Source organism: Cetorhinus maximus, chromosome 7 (genome assembly GCF_964194155.1).
Source record: "Cetorhinus maximus chromosome 7, sCetMax3.hap1.1, whole genome shotgun sequence".
NCBI classification, from domain to species: Eukaryota; Metazoa; Chordata; class Chondrichthyes; order Lamniformes; family Cetorhinidae; genus Cetorhinus; species Cetorhinus maximus.
In genome coordinates, this window is record NC_135885.1 from 91,288,622 (window position 1) to 91,312,749 (window position 24,128).

General features: G+C 39.6%; 1 protein-coding gene across 4 annotated transcripts in view; it reads right to left on the bottom strand.

Moving 5' to 3' along the window:
* Positions 1-6,823: 6,823 nt before the first annotated feature.
* The window catches only part of tdrd3 (tudor domain containing 3), a 152,900-nt gene continuing 135,595 nt past the window's right edge, over positions 6,824-24,128 (bottom strand). For 2 of the 4 annotated variants that reach the window (XR_013577131.1, XR_013577133.1), the window contains 3 exons: positions 18,393-18,517; positions 16,241-16,412; positions 6,824-7,008 (listed from right to left, as the gene is read on the bottom strand). Coding sequence is in view for 1 of the 4 variants with exons in the window: in XM_078545865.1 (XP_078401991.1) it covers positions 18,398-18,517 (120 nt within the window). In the remaining 3 variants the exon portion in view is untranslated. The remainder of the gene's footprint in view (positions 7,009-16,240; positions 16,413-18,392; positions 18,518-24,128) is intronic. The other 2 variants (XR_013577132.1, XM_078545865.1) reach the window with 1 other exon arrangement.

Consider the following 24,128-nt stretch of genomic DNA (forward strand, 5'->3'; position numbering starts at 1 on the left):
TTCTTTCCCATTGTATAAAATTAATCAGTTTCACTAACTTTATGTATAATACTTCTTGTACTGCTAATGTTTTTCCTGTTCTACAAGTATCAAATGTTTAACTTTAGATCTGATCCCTAGTTTTTTGATTCCTAGGAAGATCTTTTTCGGGGTATTTAGTACTTACCCATGGAAGTCTCGTGGTGCAGTGGTAGTGTCTCTATCCCTGGGCCAGAAGCTCCGGGTTCAAGCTCCTAGGAGCTTGGCCACAGAAGGTGCGTTCATAACGTGGCCAAACAGGTTGATTGTCAGCCTGTAAATCTTTCCAGTATGCCTGATGGCATGTAGTAACATCAGGAGAGTTTCCTGATCAGCCATACAACAGAAGGCAATGGCTAATCATTGCAGTACTTTGTCAAGCATAATCATGGCCTAATCCAATGGAAGTCAATGGTTGCCAATGCCTTCTTAGGGCATGGTACCTGAAGGAGGAGGAGGAGGTATTGGTCCAAATCTTGTGGGCCAAGAGTGGTGAACACTCAGAAGTTCGCTGATACTAAGGGCCAGAACAGCACCACAACTTCCAGGGCACCCACACTCAAGTATGGAAGCTGCAGTGTGCCTGAATGGGCTCTGGGGGGTGATGGTCAAGACCTGTCAGAGTGAAAACATGGGCCAATTGTTCTGGTTTTACCGCAGTCCTCCTCAGTCACCACTTCGGGAGGGCGGGGGTGGGGGCGGGTGGCAGTGTGAGTAGTGCAGAGCTTTATTTTATATTTCTTCTCCTCATTCTTCATACCAAAATGAATCACTTCACACTTCTAAGCATTAAATTCCATGTCACTTGTCTGCCGATTCCACCGACCTCTTGAAGTTCCTCCCCACAGTTCTCAATACTTGCAAATTTTGTGTCATTCACAAATGTTGAAATTATGCACTGTACACCCAAGTCTAGATCATTTATTTATATCATGAAAAGCAGGGGTCCTAACACCGACCTCTGGAAACCCCCACTGTACAGCTTTCCTCCAGTCTGAAAAACAATTGCTTACCATTGACAAGGCCCTCAACCATGTCCAACCCATCTTCCGTGCCTCTGCCCTCACACCTTCCTCTCCCTCCCAGGACCATGATAGGGTCCCCCTTGTCCTCACTTTTCACCCCCACCAGCCTCTGCATTCAAAGGATCATCCTCCATCATTTCCGTCAACTCCAGCATGATGCCACCACCAAACAAACACATCTTCCCTTCACCCCCCCGCCCCCCCCCGGTCAACATTTCATAGGGACCATTCCCTCCAAGACACCCTGGTCCACTCCTCCATCACCCCCACCCCCTACTCCTCAGCCCCCTCCCACGGCACCTTCCCATGCAATCGCAGAAGGTGCAACATCTGCCCCTTTACTTTCCCCCCTCCTCACTGTCCAAGGGCCCAAACACTTCTTTCAAGTGAAGCAACACTTCACTTGCACTTCCCTCAATTTGGTCTACTACATTCACTACTCCCAATGTGGTCTCCTCTATATTGGAGAGACCGAACGCAGATCGCTTTGCAGAACACCTTCGGTCTGTCCACAAGCATGACCCAGACCTTCCTGTTGCTTGCCATTTCAACACACCACCCTGCTCTCATGCCCACATATCTGTCCTTGGCCTGCTGCAATGTTCCAGTGAAGCTCAACGCAAACTGGAGGAACAGCACCTCATCTTCCACTTAGGCACTTTACAGCCTTCCGGACTTAGCATTGAGTTCAACAACTTCAGATCATGAACACTCTCCTCTATCCTCACCCCATTTTGATCTCCTTCATTGTTTTATCCCCATCTTTTAGCCTATTTCGATCTTTTCTCCCATACCGTCCCCTCCTCCCACCCCACCCCCACAAGGGCCATCTGTCACTTGCTCATCCTGCTTTCTACTTTTAATGTCACCATTATCACATCCTTCAGCCAGTATCACCACCATCACCACCCCTTCGACCTTTTGTTAATGACATCTTTTGCAATCTCTCCTTTGCCTCCAGCTATCACTGATCTTCCATTCAGCTTCACCTGTCCTACCCCCCTTAAACATTATATATTTCACCACATTTCTACTCTTTAGTTCTGAAGAACAGCCATATGGACTCGAAACATTAACTCTGTCTCTCTCTCCACAGATGCTATCAAACCTGTTGAGCTTTTCCAGCAATTTTTGTTTTTGTTCCCTATTTCCAGCATCCGCAGTATTTTGCTTTTATCTTTTGCTTACCATTACTCTGTTCCCTGTCACACAGCCAAATTCGTATCCATGCCATTACTGTCCCTTTTATTCCGTGGGTTAAGTTTGCTGAGAAGCCTGTTATGTGGCACTTTACCAAATGCCTTATAGAAGTCCACATACACACTCAGCTTCATTATTGTCATCAAACTGTTACCTCATCAAAAATCTAAAGCAAATTAAACACAATTAGCCCTTAGCAAGTCCGTGCTTGCTTTCCTTCATTAATCTTCATTTGTTCAAGGGCTGTTAATTTGCCCCTAATTATTGCTTGTAAAAACTTTCCCACCACCGATGTGAAGTTGTTCTGGGTTTATCCTTACACCCTTTCTTGAGCAAGAATGTACCATTTGCAATTCTCCAGTCCTCTGGCACTACATCTGTATCTAAGATTAGAGGATTATAGCCAGTGTCTCTGCAATTTACACCCTTGCTTCTCTATGTATCCTCAGATGCATTCCATCTAGTTCTGGTGACATACAAACTTTAAGTACAGCCTGCCTACCTAATATCTCCTTATCAATTTTTAGCCCACCCACAATCTCAACTACCTCCTCTTTCACTATGACTTTGGCAGCATCTTCTTCCTTGTTAAATACAGGTGCAAATTATTCATTTAGGGCTTCAGTCAAATTTGTTTCTCTTTATCTTTCCACTAGCTGGTAGGCTATAGAATACACCCAGCAACATAATGGCACATGGTACATCTATTGTTTCTTAATTCTATCCAAACAGATTCTGTCCTCGATTCCTCTAGGATATCTTCTCTCTCTCGCACTGTAATGTTCTCAATCAATACTACTGCCCCTCCTAATTCCTTTCCTTCCCTATAATTTCTGAACAACATGCATCTAGGAATATTCAGTACCCAGTCCTGTCCTTTTTTTTGAGCCAGGACTCTATGATCACCACATCATATTTCTATATGGCTATCTGCACCTGTTGGTGCAGCTCACCAACATTATTTACCACACACCATGAATTTATATACATGCACAGTAAGCCTAATTAAGACCTTATTACATTCCCTTATACTCTCACTCCACCTAATACCTTACCATTTCCTGCTTTAGTGCCATCAGTTTTTCCCAATTCTCTGTGCACCTTGTTTTTCCTCTCTATTGCCACCTCCTGATTCCCACACTCCTGCAAGTTAGTTTGAACCCTCCCCTGTAGAACTAGCAAATCACCCTGCAAAAGCATTGGCCCCTGATGATGCATTGCAAACTGTCCTGATACGCTTTCCCCTTTTAGTGTTTCTCAATATGACGTAGGAATGACAGGCGGCATGGATCATGGCATTTTACAGAACATGGGATACTTAAGGCTTCAAGCACTAGTCTTTGTAAGAATATCCAATTGTGTTTGGGTAAGAGGCACTGGATGAAGGGTTACAACTGAAGGGAGAGCAAATGAAGGAATTTGTAGGAAAGGAAACAAAAAGATCTGATAATGCTGCAAACCCACATTAATTGTTTATTAGTCAGGGCAAGGTATCTTACTCATCCTGTCTTCAAATAGCAGTTAATGCAGGCACAAGCACATTTATTACATACTTCAAATCTGCCATGTGCATGCAAAAGAGCTGTTACAAAATATGCACTCCTCTCGAGAGATTACTGAGATGCAGAAGGCCATAGAGCAAGTAGTGCCTTTGGAAAAGAGAGTCTCCAATGTATTAAGAGCGCAAGCACAGAAGAGTTCTCCCAGGAAGGTTAAACTCCTTGTCATGAAGAGATATTAATGTCTATAATATTATTAGGAATTATTTTTAAATTGGGCTTGTAGTAGGGTCTGTGTCTATGTGTGTGTCTTAACTGGACTAAAGCCAGTTAGCCTGGGCATTTTGATGTATAGTATTTGAGATGTTAATTCATAAACGTAAGGAGTAAAAGGTAAAGTGCAATTTGCATTTGCTGAATAAACCATTCAAAAGAATAGGTAAAATCTTGCACCTAGCTAGAAGATGCCAAGTAATGTGTTTACATTACTAATAAAATTGGTGAAATGAAAGGATTGTTAGGAAAGGTAAAATTTAAAAAACCTAGAAATACAATGGAAAATGTACATTCACAGGGGAAGCTAGGTATAGACAGAAAGGAGTTTGTGTGTATAGGTCAGAGGCATTTAAGATCTAACTAGCCTGTAAGCCTACAACTGTCTGCAAAGGAACCAAATTGCAAGGGACCTAATTTTGAATTCTTAAGATCAAATATGCTTTGCTTGGTGTCTGTTTGAAGTCTATGGGTTAATGCTGCCGTGGTGAAGATTTGCCTGAGAGTGATTAATTTGGGGATTTGTTTAAAAGTTATTATGGTAGTAATTTATAGACATGTGTATGTGTTTAATTTAATGTGTTAAATTAATAAATGTTTAATTTGGATTTATATTTTTAAATCTCTTGAGGCTTGGTGGTTTTATTCCTGAATTCAGAGCTGCATCTCAAACGAACCAATTGAAAATATAGGTTATGACAGTTGTTCAGGTTTCCCTCCAGGATTTAAACAACTTAGCTTTTTATTAACTGCTGTGTCATAACATTATACAATTCAGGATTCCTTCCAATGGACCAGGAGAGGACGAGGGATCACCTAAGGATGCTGACCCTTTAATAAAAGACTGCCCCTAGAGTCAATGAATCTCCCTTCTCTGTTGCTCAGAATCTCAATTTGAAGCAAGCTACCACTTCTTTGTCTGCATCAGATAACCCAGTGAAGCCAGCAGGAGCACTGAAATGCAAAGGAAGAACTAACAGCAAGACAGCTTAAAGCTGCATTGGATCAGAAGGGAAGCAAGTGGTGCTTTGGGAAGAATGAGGAAGACTGAAATTATTCCTTCTTTTCAATTTTTAGGGATTTCTAGGCTTGCAGGGCTTCACCCTCAATGAGAATGGGGATGTTTGTGGAGACTCTTCTTCCAGTTAGTTGTTCAGTTGTCAATGGCCATTCTTGACTGGATGTGGAAGGACTGCAGAGCTTAGATCTGATCCATTGGTTGTGGGATCACTTAGCTCTGTCTATAATATGCTGCTTCTGCCATTTAACATACATGTAGTCCTATACTGTAGCTTCAGCAGGTTGGCACCTCATTTTTAGGTAGAGTTGGTGCTGCTCCTGGCAGGCTTTTCTACACTCCTGACTGAACCAGGGTTGTTTGCCTGCATTGATGGTAATGATAGAGTGATGGCTATGCCAGGCTATGATATCGAGTACAGTTGAAGACAGTTCTGCCGCTAATGGCCCATAGTACCTCATGGATGCCCAGTTTTGAGCTGCTAAATCTTTTCTGAATCTATCCCAATTAGTATTTTATAAGCTCTAGTTAATATTCCACAAATATTTCCACTGTTAATCACCGAATGTTAACTTTCAGTCGAAGGGTGCAAATCTCCACTCATCCAGCACAATATCACTACCTCAACGTTTCACCAATGTCGTTATTTTTATTCTTCACTTTCTTGTAGTTTCTCTTTACCGAGTCAAATTTTTGGGATTATTTCATTCCAGAATGTCTAAAAATGAAAGAAATACACTTGGAACGCATACACCTCAAGCTAAACTGGTTAAAGTCCAATGGTATTGGTCTATCTTGGGAGATGATGGACTGCACCTGGGGTATATATCAATTCTGTATTGAACATTGCCTGTTGTGGCTGTAGAGGCAGAGTCCCTTCTGCATCTACCACAGATGAATAGTGTTGGTCCGAGGTTGACTGATGTTTTTAACCATCTGGCAGGCCGTCTTTTCTGCCATCTGGTCATTTCATTTATCCTCTGCTTTTTCCAGGCCCTTCCTAACTGCTCATCTCCAGGCACTCTGGTCAACAGCAAGGAATTCCCATGTGAACTTGAGGTCTCACTTGCAGACAGCCTTGTATCACAGATGTGGGCAGCTTGTTGGTCTTGTGTCAATAGCAAGCTCACCATAGAGCTTGTCTTTACGGATGTGACCATCATCCAGGCAGCTCACATGGCCAAGGGTAAAAGTACACATTGTTACAGTATTTTAAATATCACTACAATTTGCATTTTGAAAGAAAAAGATGAATTATGTTGCAAAGAATTCAACTTACCATCAGAACCAAACTTGTGTTTTTAAATATTTAATAATCACACTAAATGTATAATCTGAAAACAAATTCAATCTACTAGTTTCTTCTAGACTAAGAATTCAATGCTTGAACTACTTTAGGCTGGTGGTTTTGTAGCAAAACTGTTAAACTGAATGTAATGTCTTTAAAACATGCCTCATAAGAAAAAAATAGGTCATTTTAAATTTTCCAGACTCAGTGAGCCAGTGCAGACACAATGGGCCAAATGGCCTCCTTCTACACCATTACAATTCTGTGATTCCCTAAACCGTGCCCGAATTTCCCATCTTCACATATTTCTATCGTATGATTTCTGACCAGATCTTGAAAAGGCACATGAGTGTATGCCCCTTGCATATTTGATAAACTTTTCTAACAACTGTACAATTTTACATTCTGCTTTTAAAAGGACACCAAACATAAAATTCAGATGCCATACAATTCTTTGTAGAGATTGTAGAATGTTGCTGTTGAATACAAAAAAAGCAAATAGCACAGTGCACTGTAATTTTTATTAACAGGATTTAAAAAGTTATTATTCCATCTACAAGTTCTTTATGCTGTACACTGTGAAACTAAAATCCATAATTGAGGGTCCAGTATTTTCCTTTGCACATTGCCACATCTTCAAAATTTGTAAAACATACAGCTGGGAACAAGCTCTGCTTCTGTAAGTACCTGAATAAGGAAGAGACAAAAAGAAGCTTAGATATACCACATCCACCTCATGACACTTAGCAACATTTTAAATTATAAGATCTCCACGACACTATTTTTCTACACAGAAAAAGGATCCTGACATAGTCAGGCTAATACATTCCACCTTCCATTGTAAATTCACAAACATGTTGAACAAAAACAAGCTAATTATGAATGAATTTCAAATACAAATACAAATACAAACACGAATATGCTTTTCATAGATTCTCTGGATCAGAGATTCTAACATGATTAGAATATAAGTTCTAGTGAAAGACAGGCTTTGAAGAAATAACCTAAGAGTCCATGTTAAACAAAAAAGTGTCTTAATGGCTGAAATGGTGCAATATTACCTAGACATTTTAATATTAGGAGTACATCACATACACAATGGAATTCTATTCTGTATGATTGACTGGGGCAAACAAAATGCACATGACTAAATTTTCATCCAAATGGGTAACCATATTATTAACTGCCTAAGGTGGAAGACAGGATTTTGTAATAATCTATGTGTTTCCTGGCTGACATAATTTATTTGCATCAGCATTCCACATATTGCAATAAATGGAAGACAAAACTTGCAAAAATGAAAGCGGCTTACATCCAAGGTTGCTAAATGGGGGGTGGAAATAGTGTAAGGGCTTGCCATGATCTTCCAGTCTTCCCTAGATCCAAGGTAAGTGCCAAAAGATTGGAATGACAAATATGACAACCTTATTGAAGAAAGGGTCTAAGGACAGTCTTAGCAACTACAAGCCGGTTAATTTAACATAAATGGTGGGTAAGGTTTTAGAAACATTAATCAGGGAAAAATATCAGCAGGCACTAAGAGAGGTTTGAGTTAGTTAAGGAGAGCCTGCACAGATCTGTAAAAGTCTGATCGTGCTTGACTAATCTGTTTGATTTTTTTGGTGAAGTAACAGTGAAGTTTGATGAAGGGAATGAAGTGGATGTTGTCTATTGGGATTTTAAGAAATCGTTTGGCAAAGTACCACTTAAAAGGTTGGTTAATAAAATTGTGGTTCATGGAACAGGAGGGTCAGTGCCAATTTGGATGAAAAGATTGGCTTAAGGTCAGAAAAGTGTGAATCATGGTAAATGGTTATTTTTCAGATTAGGGGATGTTAGACAATGGTGTTCCCCAAGGGTCAGTGCTAGGACCACTGCTTTGATAAATGTATATAGTTGACTTGGATATTGGAATGCAGAGTAAAATGTCAAAATTTGCTAATGATAACAAACTTGGAGGAGTGGCAAACAGTGAGGACGGTGCTAATAGACTTGGACAAAACATAGATAGTCTAGCAGAATGGGCAGGCAAATGGTAAATGGAATGTAATACAGAGAAGTGTGAGGTAATGTATTTCGGCAGGAGAGATAGGGCGAGACAATATAGACTCAATGGTACAGTTCCAAAAAGTAATGTCCAGGGACAGAGGGACCTGGGGGTTCATGTGCATAGATCTTTGAAGGTGGCAAAACATATTGAGAAGCTATTAGCAAAGCTTCTAGGCTTTATAAATAGAGGTGTGGAGTACTAAATAGGGAAGTTATGCTGAACCTTTATAAAGCTCTGACTTGCCCACAACTCAAGTATTGCATCCAGTTCTGGTCACCACACTTTTTTGAGAGTGTCTTTGAGAGGGTGTCGAGGAGATATGCCAAATGATTCCCGGGATGGAGGATTTTAGCTACAAGGTTAGGTAAGAAAGGCTAGGGTTGTTCTCCTTGGGGCAAAGGAGATTGAGCAGAGAACTGGTAGAGGTGTACAAGATTATGGCAGGTTTGGATAAGGTAAGTGAAGAAAAGTTGTTCCCATTAGCTGATGGTATGAAGACTAGGGGACACAGATTGAAGATTCTGGGCAAGAGAATGAGCAGGAACGTGAGGAAGAAGTTTTTTATGCAGTGAATGTTAATGACTTGTAACTTGCTGCCCACGAGGGTGGTGGAAGGTAGAGATGATCAATGATTTCGAAAGGAAATTGAATGGGAACTTGAGGAAATAAACTTGCAGGGCTACAGAGATAGAGTGGGGGAAATGGTACTGACTGGACTGCTCCATGGACAGGCGGCATGGATTCAACAGGGTGAATGGTCCCTTTCTGCACCATAAATAAATTATTCTTATGATCTTAAAAAACTGAAAAGTTAAGCTGGACAGCTATACTAATAAAAGCATAGATTGAAAAAATCTGATTAACTTTTCTGCTAATGTATCATATTAAAGGAATGAAAGGTACAAAAAAAGTAATGTTAAATAATATCAACAGTAGAACTAGTTGTCCATTTACCACTGACAAGTTTGTAGGGCATTTCATGATTAACCCCCAAAATTTAGGACCATTCAAATTTCAGAGCATTGAAGCAATAAACACTTATGCATTCTAAACAGATTTATATTTTCTTTCCTTGCCCAAAAATAACTTTGCCTGCATGAATATTTTCAAAAGCTTCAACAAATGCAACGATTGTAGGCTCGAAACCCTACAAGAGTTGAGATTTGTATGAAGTTCAGAAAATCCCTTATGCAATCTAACCCCAGCATGACCTGGGCAATCAAGGCAACTCAGATGTTTGAATAAATTGCAGTCCATAAGATGCAGGAAGGAAAAGTACCAATGTAGCCCTATTCCTTACATGGTTCAGGTCTTCAATGAAGTGCTTAAATGATGAAATTTATATGTACTTCAGTGCCTGTAATGTAGAAATGGTGTATTGGTTTGTAATTATAATATAATTTTAATTCAACATTACCCTTTAACATTCCGTCCACCACTTTCCTAATACCTGTTGAATTTGTTTGTCTACTTTTGTTAACACGTGCTTGTTACATGCTTGCACATTTTTAACCTGATTACTTAGTCTACATATACAATCTTCGATGCATGTCACATTGCAATTCAGCCTTCGGGTTGCAAACATGCTTCTGGAATAAAATACTTTTATTATTAGGGCTGAGAATGTTCAATTTGTTTTCAAAGCACATATACCTGAACTAAATTACAACAGTATAGCACTTAGCCAGTTGAGAGTTAAGGTGGACAAATTCAGGCTATGCTAAGCAAAAAAAAACACTAGAGTCTCAGCTAGCCCACCATCACCTTCTCAAGGGCAAATCAGGATGGACATTAAATGCTGCCCTTGCCAGCAATGCCAACATCCAACAAAAAAATTGAACTCATCCCTACATGAAAATCGGAAACTATATCACTCATCTAAACTAATGCATGCTTTGGTGCCTAAAAATTAAGTGCATGCACTGAAAGGTTCACAGCATTACTCCTGCTCTGATGGTGGTTAAACTTAAGATGGCATTCTGAAATGCCTGTAATAAATCTTTGAAAGTGCCATACAATTAACCATGAATTAAAATTTGGTCTCATTCGCCCATGACGGTTCAATGGGTAAATAGATGGTATGGCAGAAGAATTTATGCACTGTTTGTGCTTAGTTAACTTATCTCAGGCAGGGTAACAGTGAGCGCATTCAGTAATCAAAGCTAATGCATGGGGAGTGGAGAAATCAGCCATTGCTCCTAAATATCATCGAATGACAATGAAGTATGGCCTCTTATGAGAGTTACTGGGGGCTTGGGCTGTGAAACTACCATAGCCAAAGTTAGCACTTCCATGAGAGGAAGATTAGAAAAAATAACTTAAAAATCATAAATCAATCTTTTGTTACCCAATACAAAGTTATGTATTACCATAAGGTGTTTAGTAATATACATTTTAAGGCCTTCCCAGGGAGCAGTGTCTGACCAATGACGTGTCTGTAAATAAATAACAAGGTCTCAGACCATATCTGTTATTTAATAATCGTGTTCACTAATAAAATCCTTATTTATTGTTTTAGCAAAGAGCCATGACAAATGGAAATTTTGTTCTTCCACCAGGTGTCAGTGCAGCTCTTTAAGTACTTTCATTAGAAATTGAAATAACTTGCCTACTAATGAATACATATTCACTGTTTGTTTCACTTTATAAATTTTACAATTGGTTAGTTTCTTCCGTACACTGTTTTAATATTGATGAATGAATCAGACATTATAGCACAGAACAGGGCCAATGGGCCCTTCGAGTCCATGCCAGCTCTCTGTAGAGCATCCAACTAGTGCCATGCCCCCACACTATCCCCATAGTCCTGCAAGTGCCAATCTAATTTCCTTTGAAATCATTGATTGTCGCCACTTCCACCACTCTCATAAGCAGTGTTCCAGGGCATTACCACTCACTACATAAGAAAGTTCTTCCTCCCACTTGCATCTCTTGGCCATAACCTTAAATCTGTGTCCCCTAGTTCTTGTACCAACAGCAAACAGGAACAGATTTTCTTTGTCAACCTTGTCTAAGCCTAGGATAATCTTGTACACCACTACCAAGATCTCCCCTCAATCTCCTTTGCTCCAAAGAGAACAACTGCAGCTTCTACAAGCTCACCTTGTGTAACTAAAATTCCTTATCTCTGGAACCATTCTGGTAAGTCTCTTCATCTTCTCAAGGACCCTGACACCCTTCCTAATGTGTGGTGATCAGAATTTGACACGATACTTTAGTTATAGCCTAAACAGAGTTTCATAAAGTTCAGCATAACTTCCCAGTTTGATACTTACTACCTCTATTTATGAAGCTCAAGATCCCATATGCTTCGCTAATTAGTGTCTCGTCTTACCACCTTCAAAGGTCTATGCACATGAACTCCCAGATCGCTATGCCCCTGCACATTCTTTAGAACTGTGCCATTAAGCCTATATTGCCTCTCCCTAACCCATCTTCCAAAATGCATCATCTCATGCTGCTCTGTATTAAACTCATAAGACCATAAGACATAGGAGCAGAAATTAGGCCATTCGGCCCATCGAGTCTGCTCCGCCATTCAATCATGGCTGATAAGTTTCTCAACCTCATCCTCCCGCCTTCTCCCCGTAACCTTTGATCCCTTTACCAATCAAGAACCTATCTATCTCGGTCTTAAATACACTCAATGACCTGGCCTCCACAGCCTTCCGTGGCAATGAATTCCATAGATTCACCACTCTCTGGCTAAAGAAGTTTCTCCTCATCTCTTCCCTTTAGGGTCTTCCCTTTACTCTGAGGCTGTGCCCTTGGGTCCTAGTCTCTCCTACTAATGGAAACATCTTCCCCACGTCCACTCTATCCAGGCCTTTCAGTATTCTGTAAGTTTCAATCAGATCCCCCCTCATCCTTCTAAACTCCATCGAATATAGACCCAGAGTCCTCAAACGTTCCTCATATGTGAAGCTTTCTTTTTTTTGTTTTTTATTTCTTTATTTTTTTTTACCACGACGCTTTCCAAGGCTGTGTCCTGTTGCAGTCATCTTCACTATTTGCAATTGTGGTGTCACTAGCAAATTTTGAAACTTTATTCTGTATTGTAATGTCCAAGTCATTTATAAATATCAAAAAAAGTAATGATCCTAGCACTGACCCCTGGGGAATATAAAGTTTGTAAAGCAACCATTTACCATAACTCACTGCTTTCTGTCTTTAAGCCATTTTTTAAAATTCAAGTTGACACTGACTTGCCTATTCCATGAGCCTCAATTTTGTTAACCACACTTTTATGTGGTAAGTTGTCACTTGCTTAAAATCCAGATAGACAATATCTATTGCATTCCTTTATCAACTTTCTCTGGTGCTTCGTCAAAAAAATTAAATTAGGTTAGGCAAGAATGATCTGCCTTTTATAAATCCATGCTGGTTCTCCTTAATTAACTCAAACCTCTCCAAACTAGATTTCCAGCATCTGCAGTATTTTGCTTTTACCTCTCCAAACTCCTCTGTTTCTAAAGCCCTACTCACCACTCATGTTAAACTCACTCATGTCTTGTTACTAGGCATGTCCTTACACCTTTCTTGAATAAGTGTCTCACATTTGCCACTCTCCAATCCTCTGGCACCTTCCCCTGGTTCTAGGGAAGATTGGAAAATTATGGCAAGTCTTTCTTCTAACTCAACCCCGCACTGCCTTTAGTAACCTGGGCTGCAAGCCATCCTGACCAGGTGGTTTATTCATTCTATGCATTGCCAATCTTTCCAATACATCCTGCCCATCAATTGTCACCCATCCGTTACCACTACCAACTCCACTTCTACCGATATTTTGTCAGCATCTTCTTCCTCAATAAACACCGATACAAAGTACTCATTAAATATTTAACTCGGAGCCTCTAACATACATCATCTTCTTTGCCTCTAATAGGACACCACCCAACTTTTATTACCTGCTTACTATTTACATGCCAGAAGATGTTGGCGTCCCTTTTATGATAACTGCCATTGCATTCTTATATTTTCCCTTTGCTAGTCTTACTTTCCTCTTCATTTTCCAACTCAGCTTATTGCATTTGGCCTGGTTCTCAGTTGAAGAATTCACCTTGCATGCATCATACACCCTCTTTTTTTTGTTTCATCATATTCTCTATGGCCCTTGTCAACCCAGGAACCCTGGCTTTGGTCCTCCACCTTTTGCCCTTTTTGGAATGAACCTAGCCTGTAGCTGAAACATCTCCTCCTGAAAGATAACCCATTGTCCCATTAGTTTTTCCTGCTAATCTTGGATCCATTTTGCCCTGGCTAGATCCTGCTCATTTCACTGAAGTTAGGCCTCCACCAATTGGAACTTTCAATTGTTTCATGCTCGACTCCATTACTGATCAAAACCATATGAGGCAATGATCACTCTTATCAAAGTATTCACCCACAAACACTTGGTCCACCTCATCTCCAACACCAGATCGAGCAAGGCCTCTTTTCTAGTTGGACCAAGAACATACAGGTCAAGAAAGTTCTCCTGAACACAAGTTCAGAAAATTCTCCCCATCCTCTCCTTTCACTCCACCATTATCCCAGTCAATATTTGTGTAATTAAAATCCCTCAATATCACCATTCTATAGTTCTTGCACATCTCTAATTTCCCTTCAGATTTGCTCCTCTATATCTCTCTCACTATATGAACGCTCATAGAACACCTCATTGTATTTGGCCTGGCTCTCGCTTGAAGGATTCACCTTGCATACATCCTCTTTTTGTTTTGGGTATTGTGCTTTAAAGTTGATCAAATATTGAGATGATATGGCTATTTTCTTACTGAACGTGAGTAAATTAGTCTTAGAAACAACAGATCTTTTGGATGCTAGCAGAAAAAAAAAGGACTAAATATCCCAGGAATAGAGAAGAGAGAAAAAAAAATAATGGGGTCTCAAAGATAAGGTTAACAATTTCACCAACCATCCCCATTCTCCAAAAATCTGGTTTCAGCAAGTAATCATTAAATCATACTGAGAGCTTTTGCAAACCCAGGTTTCTGTTAACAGCTCTTTAAACAACTGAAACAATGCAAAAACAAACTATGTATTTGTGCCAAAAAATTATGTATTTTGGCTAGTTTTAGGTGGGGGCTCTTTAAATCCAGATGCATATATGCAAAGAAATGATTGCAACTCTCAACCTCCTATCAAACTTATTGAGTTTTGTGGGATATACATAATAAAGTGAAGCAATTCAAAATTAAGCAATGATCTATAAGGAGTTCAGTCTGCACATGACTAACAGTTCATTTTTAAATCAGAGTGCTGGCATATTGGAGATGTAGCATTTGAGTAATGTGAAACATGACGTATGGCAAGTGTAACATGATTGGGAGGAGCAGGTGACTTTGGGCTCAAGTTTCCTAATACTTTCCACCCGTAGAGTATTCCTCAGCTCATTTCTAGGTCTGCTATAAACTATTGTTAAGAGATTCATTGCAATGATTAGTTACTCCCAGTGTTATATCATGCAGCTACCAGGATGCTAGAAAACAAACTGGATGGACTCTGGTCTTTTGCTCAATAATTTGAGTTGTTATTCAAAATCCAGGAATTCCCAATAACTCTTCCAGGATACATAAAGGAGCCATTGTGTTTAAATTGAAGAATCTCCTTGAGGAGTCATTTTATAAAGAACCAACTTGTTTGGAAGTTAAAAGGTTCCAAAATACAGTGTAGATTAATTAGGTTTCCATGATTTTCAAAAAAAACTGGAGAAAAGGCATTGTGCATTATTTTAGTTACTTGAACAGTTATCTTATTTCTCAAGAGTTGTGATCTTTTTATTCTGCTATTCATTGAAGGATTTAAGCAGAAGCATGTCTAATATGCAAATATATTCTGCGACTTTTTGTTGAGCTTTTATTATATAAATTCAACATACTTAACTGAAAACGAGATTTGATTTGATTCTTAAATCTTCAAAAGCAAAAGTGTAATATGGAGGCATGTCTCTAGTAGTTCAAGGCAATCAGCTGGGGTTGGCTGTTTGCGACCAAAAGCTTATCTAGATCTCAAGGTAAGGATAGACATTCCTGAAGCTACTGGGAGATAGGGCTCACCATTGAGAATTAAAATCAAGCACCCAAAATAATTAAGTCGTGAAAGACGAAAAAAAAATGTAATTGTATTTCTTGTCATGGGCATATAAAAAAAAACTGAGGTGGATTAAGTCATCATCACCACGTTCACTAATTGACATGGTATTCAACCCAGGAGAGTTGGGTTTTCTATTCCAAGCTAGGGATCTTTTAGTGGATGAATAAACTTTGTGAAACACTGAAGCTGCCTATCACAGCATGTGGAACAGAAGCATTTAGAAAAGTTTCACTTTTTCAGGTAGCCTCGCCACCGGCTCGTCCCAGTATAGTCTGGATGCCATTTCCAACGCAAGGAACTGAAAATATGTAACTGACATGAAATTTGTGTTGCAATTGGTGAAATGGATTTCCTTCATACAATTTGAATTTATGATTTATTAATCATTCTCTCAATAAAGTACATGCAATGGACTCAAAATGCAGAACAGAATGTTCAAACTATTTGGAAGAACTGTAACACGTCACAACCTAGAGAGCAAAAGGGGCCAATGTTCAAAACTACTTATTTGTCACTTTCTCATTCTCACATGGAATGTTTATTACTGCCCTTGCACATTGCCACTTTGCAAACATAAACCATGTTAGCATTTTCCTTGTAGTTACTATGAATTGTACTCACACATATATTAATCAAATACATAACTGACAAAACTTTAGTGAAATGCAGTTATTGAATACATCTGAAGTTTGACTGTTGGATATTTAACACAAAACTTATTTATTACATCAGCCCATCGACAACTTTGCAAGATTCTTGGCACCATCTGAAATTTACCCATGATTTGGCAGAGTTTCTTCCACACTGAAAGATCCACATTCAAGGAGATTTGTACTGTCTGTGCAACATTCCACAGGTTACCCCTCAGGAAGGACCCTGAAGCAGTCAGTCGATGCAGCCATATACTTGTAGCTTCTCGAAGTATTTGGTGAAATGTTCTTGCTACAAACTTGGAAAACAATTGCTTTGTATTAACACCACCCTTCCAATTGGCAACAAAAACACTTCAGTGGTTTCCTTACAAGGCTGAAGATTAACACGCAAAAACAAAAATAGCTGGGAAAACTCAGCAGGTCTGACAGCATCTGTGGAGAGGAATACAGTTAACGTTTTGAGTCCGTATGACTCTTCATCAGTTCTGATGAAGAGTCATACGGACTCGAAACGTTAACTGTATTCCTCTCCGCAGATGCGGTCAGACCTGCTGGGTTTTTCCAGCTATTTTTGTTTTTGTTTCAGATTTCCAGCATCCGCAGTATTGTGCTTTTATCTGAAGATTAACACAATTGGCACATCATCAACAGAACAAAGAACCTTTTATGAGCCTATTTGATACTGTCTGAATAAGTGTGTACAGAGTGACCTCATTTGAGAATCTTTTTTAAAATTCTCAATCAGGATAAAAGTCTACTCCCATCAGCTTGACTCAGCAGTAGCGCTATCACCTGAATCAGAAGGTTGTGAGTTCAAGCCACACCCCAGAGCACTTAACATAATCTACGCTAACACTTAGTGCAGGACTGAGCGGATGCTACATTGCCAGAGGTACCATTTTTCGAAGCAAATGTTAACCCAAAGCCTCGTCTGTGTTTTAGGTGAGTGGAAAAAAATTTATTGCACAATTTGGAGAAAAGGGGGGTAGATCTCGCAGTGACTCGGCCAACATTCACCCCTCAACCAACATTGCGAAGACAGATTAACAAATATCTATCTCACTGCTGTTTGCAAATCTTAGTATGTGCAAATTGACTGCCTCCATAAAAACAGTGACTGCACTTGAAAAACCAATAATTAACTTACTTAGAAACTCTTTGGAACTTTCTAAGGATATGAAAGATGCTATATTTTTCATGCAAGAATCACAACAGCAGCAGAACCAGAAAGGTCATTTGCTGCTTGCTCTCCCATGGATACTTTCTTTAAAATGTAGAACTGCAAAAATTATGCTCCCCTAAGTAGCCATGGTCTTAAATCCTGTGATTTTCTTGAAGTAGAAGAAATGGTTACCAGGGCCTATACTTCTAGTGATGCTGTTTACTAAATGAAGAACAAGGTTAGCTATTAATTTATCATTGTGTACATCATCAGTTAACCTGAAAGGCTGGATACTAACACCTCTTCTCTTCTGCCATTATGGTTTTGCAAATTTTGCTACCTCAAAAATGACACTTACCTTATAGTCTAATATCTAAATCCTTTACAAGGTGGATGTTTTGTGTTGTCAAAATTGTAGATACCAAAAATGGTTTATTCATAGATGGGATATCTCCAGCATCTCAACAAGGGTCAGCACAGAATTTTTGGATTACAGCATATATTTCACCAGCTAGCTGACAGTATGCAGTTTACACAAAACACACCATATGCAAGAATCTGGACTTGGTGAAAGTACAATTTACCTCCACAGTATATTTCATGTCATGTTGCTCAAAAACACCACATTCTAGGGTTGCAAACATCTTTTTTAGCCATGATTATACCAAATTGTATATGTGAAATATCAATCTGGTCCCATTACATTTGTGCTGGAACAATGTAATTGAGTATTTTTAGGACAGCACAAATTTTACATATTCATTTGTGTAAACTAATACACCAAGTCTTATTACTATTGCCAACACTGCCAATGTAATAACTATAGTGTACACTATTAATATAACATTTTGCTGAAATTACTTATAAACCAATGTATCAAAAAATCCCATCCAAGTTGTATTTAGTTATGAACAAAAGGAATCAATATATATCTTGCCATTGCTTACATCTGATGTTGGATCATAAATAACCATATTTCTGCACTGAGCAGAAGTTAACCTTGCAGTGTGTGCATGTACCCATGTGCACATGCATGTGTGTTTGCACATTCCACTCAGGCTCTATCTAGTGATATCCCATTGGCCACGTATCGCCTGCAAAAATATTTATTTACCTGCATCACTTTCTTGCTCCAGGCGGTTGATAATACCGTTGGGTAGGTCTTGTTGAGCGCCTTGGCTGTCCATCCCCACCTCGACAAAATTCTAACGTACCCTCAAACGATTCTTCCTCCTCTGCCTGTTTGCATATATTTAAAAATGCAATCAAACTTCCAAAGTGTATAACAAAACAGATTTTTAAATTACAAGTATGGCACTGGTTATTCTTAAGGTCTTCATTAGACTTGGGTATGCTTTCTAAAGCAGCATTTCCATGTTTTCTCTTTCTAGGAAATAAAAAAGGAGCCAGTAAATGGTCTCAACTTCCATTAGATCAAACAGTTTATTTAAAAAAAACACACCTGCAATGAGTAACACAAAGTGTACTAAATCTGAACTGACCCTCAATCATAGGTCCTATTAAACATAATTTGCAGTTCAAACATAATGCATATTCAGGAAAATATACAGCATTTGTGTAAGTGCTTCTTAACACAAACTCTGAAAGACCTCACCCTATTTTTCAGATTAAGCACTCTTGTAAGGGTACCCCTCACCAGAGGAAATAGCTTCCCTCTAACTATTCTACCAAACTTTTTAATCATCTTAAAAACCTCAAATAGATCCCCCCTTAATCTTACATGCTCAAGAGAATTCAAGTCGAGATTATTTAACATTTTCCTCAGAATCGAATCCTTTTAGCCCAAGAATCATTTGGATGAATCTGCACTGCACCAACACTAATAGATCTTTTTTGAGGTGCCTAGCCCAGAACTGAATGCAGTATTCCAGATGCAGTCTCACCAAAGCTTTGCACAACTTCCTCCACATTGTAGCCAACCCCCCTTCAGATAAAAGTCAACATTTCGTAAGTCTTTTAATTATTAATTATATCCGAATACATTAGTGATTTCTGTACATTAACCTCTAAATCTCTCCGCTCCTCCGTAGCTCCATACTTTCCATTTAGAAAACACTCCGATCTATCTTTGTGTCCAAAGTACATAACCTCACCCTTCCCATACTGATCTCCATTTCTCCAATTTTGCCTGCTCACAATCTATCAATGACCTTTTCTGCTTTGATCGATACTACCTATTGTGGCATATAACTTAAGAGTCAGCAGCAAACTTAGATATATGGCTCTTTAATCCTTCATCTATAAATATAGTGAAATGCTGATGCTCCAGTGCAGATCCCACAAGCCACATCCTGAAATGGCGAAGATTTTCATCTGTACCATTTGGGCATTAAGTGTTAATATATAAGGTGTAATCGTTACCATAGGCGGAGGCCATTCAACCCAGCATGCCTGCGCCAAGTCTTTGAAAGAACTATCCAATTCTCATTCTCTTGCTCTTTTGCCATGGAACCGTAATTTTTTCTTTTTCAAATATATATCCAATTACCCTTTGGAAAGTAACAACAGAATCTGCTTCCACATATTTCAGACTGTGCATCAAGGGTAGCATGCAGAAAGTAAAGCATAGCTGAATGGTTGCACGCCCCTTACAGAACCAGACAAATTTTTCTGCCCTTAAAAGTAGAAGGAAAATAGAACATACTGAATTCTAAGGGGTTTGGTGATCCCCTGGCCAGATTTTCCCTTCTGTGCACCATCCAAGTGATGTTTTATGCAAAGATAAAAATCTATACCAATGCCTTTGATCATTGCATTACTAGTCTTAAGTGTTTGAATGGATAATGTGTAAAATTTTACATGGCGGCACAAATTTGTATTGTGTAGACAATAAAGTTTAATACTAGGTAAATAAGCAACTTTTAAAGTTCAAAGAACTGATATATGGAAAGCAGTACTAATTTATTCATTGCTATGACACTTTCCGAGTACTTATTTATGGTTACAGTTCCAACCATGATACTGAAGTTAACAATTTCAAAAGATAAGCTGTTTCCCAATAGCAAAGGGTGGCAACTAGCACACAAACATTCAACGTTACAGCTGCAAGCAAGTGGCACACTTCAAATATAGATAGATGAGCAACACTCACAAAAATAACTCAATGAATGATGGGGGTTAGCGAGTTCAGTTGGCTAGATGGCTAGAGTGTGGTGCAGAACGACACCAACAGCACATGTTCAATCCCTGCACCAGTTGTGGTAGGTCATGGAGGCCTGCCACTTTGCCTTGCCCCATGCTTGATGTGGAGTGACATCCCTCAAGCTATGTAATCTTCAAAAGACAGACATCCTATGGTCCTTCATGGACTATGGCTAATTACCATTTTTATTGAATGATGTTAACAGATTTAAGAAAGTATTAGAAATTATACACATTTGCAGATTGTTTCAATAATGGCAAAAATGGCATAAAACATTTGTGTACTAAGAGTGTTGAACACAAAATAATTTAACCATATTTTGACTTCTTTTAAAATAGAAAAAGACAGGCTTTTTTTACAGCACTAAATTTTCTGCACAGCATAAATGTTGCACAATTTGTAAAAGTTGGAGATGACAAAAAAAATGACAGAATCAACATGATTTTGGGACTTGCACAGTTTTTTGCTCAACTTTAAAATGGAGATACTGAAATATCAGTTGGGTACATCCAGGCCTGCTACATTCATGTTCCAGTCAGTCAGCCACAACAGCATCTGACAAGTGACTGGTGCATTATTTGCCAGTGCCAGACGATATAGCTCCTTTACAACTAATAGCAACAGTCAGAGAGAGCATTTAGGTTTGTAGTTTTGGTTGGCTTTCCACCAGTGCAAGGTGCCAGAGACCATACACATCAGCTATTATGGGACCTCTGATCAGCCAGGAGGCTTTCCTTAACCACAAGAGCTTCTACTTCATTATCATTCCACTTAAGTCCAAGGCTTCTTGCTGACAAGGGATACTCACTTCTACCGTGGCTGATGTCACCTCTTTGGAACAGTACCATTTTACATCAGAACAGGTACAACTACAGCTACATCACCATAAAGTGTGACATGGAGCAGGCAATTGGGATGCTGAGGTTCAGGTGCCTTAACACGTCTGGAGGCTCCCTTAAGTACTTGCCAGCAACAGAATCCAAAATAATTTTGCTATGTTGCACCCTGCATAACATAACTCAACAAGAGGACTGAAGGTGCAGGAGGAAAGAAATCTTACAACAGAGGGAAAGTCAATAATGAAATAGCTGAAGATGGGATAAAGCCCTGAGGAATACCTGCAGGGATATCCTGGGGCTGAGATGATTGCCCTCAACAAGCACAGCCATCTTCCTTTATGCCTGGTATGACTACAGATAGTGAAGAGCTTTCCCCCCCCCACCCCCCCCCAAATTCTCATTGACTCCAGTTTTGCTAGGGCTCCTTGATGCCACACCCAGTCAAATGCTGCCTTGATGTCAAGGGCAGTCATTCTCACCTCTGGAATTCAAGTCTTTTGTCCATATTTGGACCAATGCTGCAATGAGGCTTGCAACACAGTGGTCCTAACAGAACCCTAACTGAACACCGGTAAGCAGGTTATTGCTGAGCAAGTACTGCTTGATAGCACCATCAACGACATTTTGCATCATTTTGCTGATGATTGAGAATAGACTGATGGAGCAGTAATTAGCTGGATTGGATTTGTCCTGCTTTTTGTGGACAGGACATACCTGAGGAACTCAACAACCCTCCTTGCCTCACTGCACCAAGCATTATCCTCGGGGAACCATAATTGAACCCGGAGGAATGAGGGGGGGGTGTGGGGGGGGTGACCCTCACTTTTTCAGAAGGGATCTTTCCGATTGTCAGCTTTTGCTGATAGTTTCCACAGTCCTTTCCTTCAGCCTCACTTGCAGAGGTACACTAAACCTTTAAATAGCAGCTCAGAAATAGCATCACGTAGGTGGCAACACACACGGACACACATTATTCCACAAAGGAACCCAGGAGCTTCACTTCAATGACAACTAGCAGCTAAAATCAACTAAGGCTTCCACAGCATGCAGATGCTGCAGGTTCATAACCCCCTAACACCCATGTACCATTTCCAGGTTTATAATGTGTTAAATAAGAGTCACTTAGAAATTCTGTGAAAATCTGAAAAGATGCTTCACACTTTACCAAACTGAGATGATGTTTACCTAAAGAATGCTGGCGGACATGCACCATTAATTTCCATGGAGATTCTCCAAATTGTCGAAGATTTTTCCACCATTTCTGCAGACCTTAAGTTACAGGAGATAATCAAGCGTTCCCATGCAACTCCCAATGTTTTTTGAGGGGATCATTTATATTCCTGCCAAACTGAGCACCGAAAACTCCCTGTAGTGCATGGGTGACAAATTAGTGGTCTCTCAATGTTGCCCCGCAATCATTACTAGGTGCACAAAATGGCCCAGACATTCCAGTCAATTTCTTCCTCTTTCTCTTCTATTCGCCCCAAAAATGAAAATGTCAAGCTTCCCCCATTCAACACAAAACTGCAGGGTACAGATATAACACTCATAATAGAATCCTGTCATGAATAAGGTGGAAGTGACAACTATGTAAATATGCACAGCCCAATATTATTTACTGCTGTGCTGCATTAGGAAAAGACCTCTGCATTGAAAGGCTGGGACCCAACGTTTTTCCTTCCAATGCTGAGGAACCTGTTATGCATTTTCAGCACATTCTATTTTTATTTCATAACGCAATACGATATCACATCACAAAGCCCAGTTTACGCTTTTTGGAAAAGAAATCCACAATATGCAAATTACCAGTAAAGCTGAACACACATTTTTAGTAACCTGGCATTTCTAGGAAGTGTAAACTGAAAATGTGAGTAATTCTAAGCATTTGTAATGGAATAAACAGATTAAATGAAGACAGAAAAATTCTAGTGACATTCGTAAATTAGAATGGACATTTCTTTCAGATATTGGTGGTCTCAAATAGGAGAACATTAAGCATCCTTGATTTAACAGTCTCTCAAAATGAATGTAACAAGGAGAAAGATGTGTAATGTGCAGGTAAGTTTTCTCTTTACTGACAGATTATTGAGATGACATGTACAGCTTAGTCCATTTTTACAATGTGGGAGAGTAGTCAGAAGTGAGAGAGGGGAGAGGGCCAGAACTATCCAGCGCTTCGCTTTGATGTGAACTAAGACCAAATCAAAACTTTGGAACCACTCAATCTTCTTTCTTTATACAGTCTTCAGGTTTTTAAGCTTTGTAATACCGACTCACTAATTACTACTGCATCTTTTCAATTCTGGTGGAAGCCTTTGTTATAGACCCTTGCACTTCCATTTTCTCAGTTCAAATAGAGTCAGGAATGGTAAGTAGAGTGTACTGGAAATGGTAAATGCATAAATGAGAGAAAAGGTTGTTGTCAGCTGAGGTTCCAATTTTACTCAAGCTACTGACTTCTCCAATCATGCTGGATTTTACAGAATGCTTTTTTAAAATTCATTCATGGGATGTGGACATTGCTGGCTAGGCCAGCATTTATTGCCCATCCCCATTTGCCCTTGAGAAAGTGTTGGTGAGCTGCCTTCTTGAACCGCTGCAATCCATGTGGTGTAGGTATGCTCTCAGTGCTGCTGGGAGGGAGTTCCAGGATTTTAACCTAGCAACAGTGAAGGAACGGCAATATATTTCCAAGTCAGGGTGGTGAGTGGCTTGGAGGGGAACTTCAGGTGGTGGTGTTCCCATGCATCTGCTGCCCTTGTCCTTCTAGATAGTAGTGGTCGTGGGTTTGGAAGTGTTGTCTAAGGATGCTTGGTGAGTTCCTGCAGCGCTTCTTGTAGATGGTACA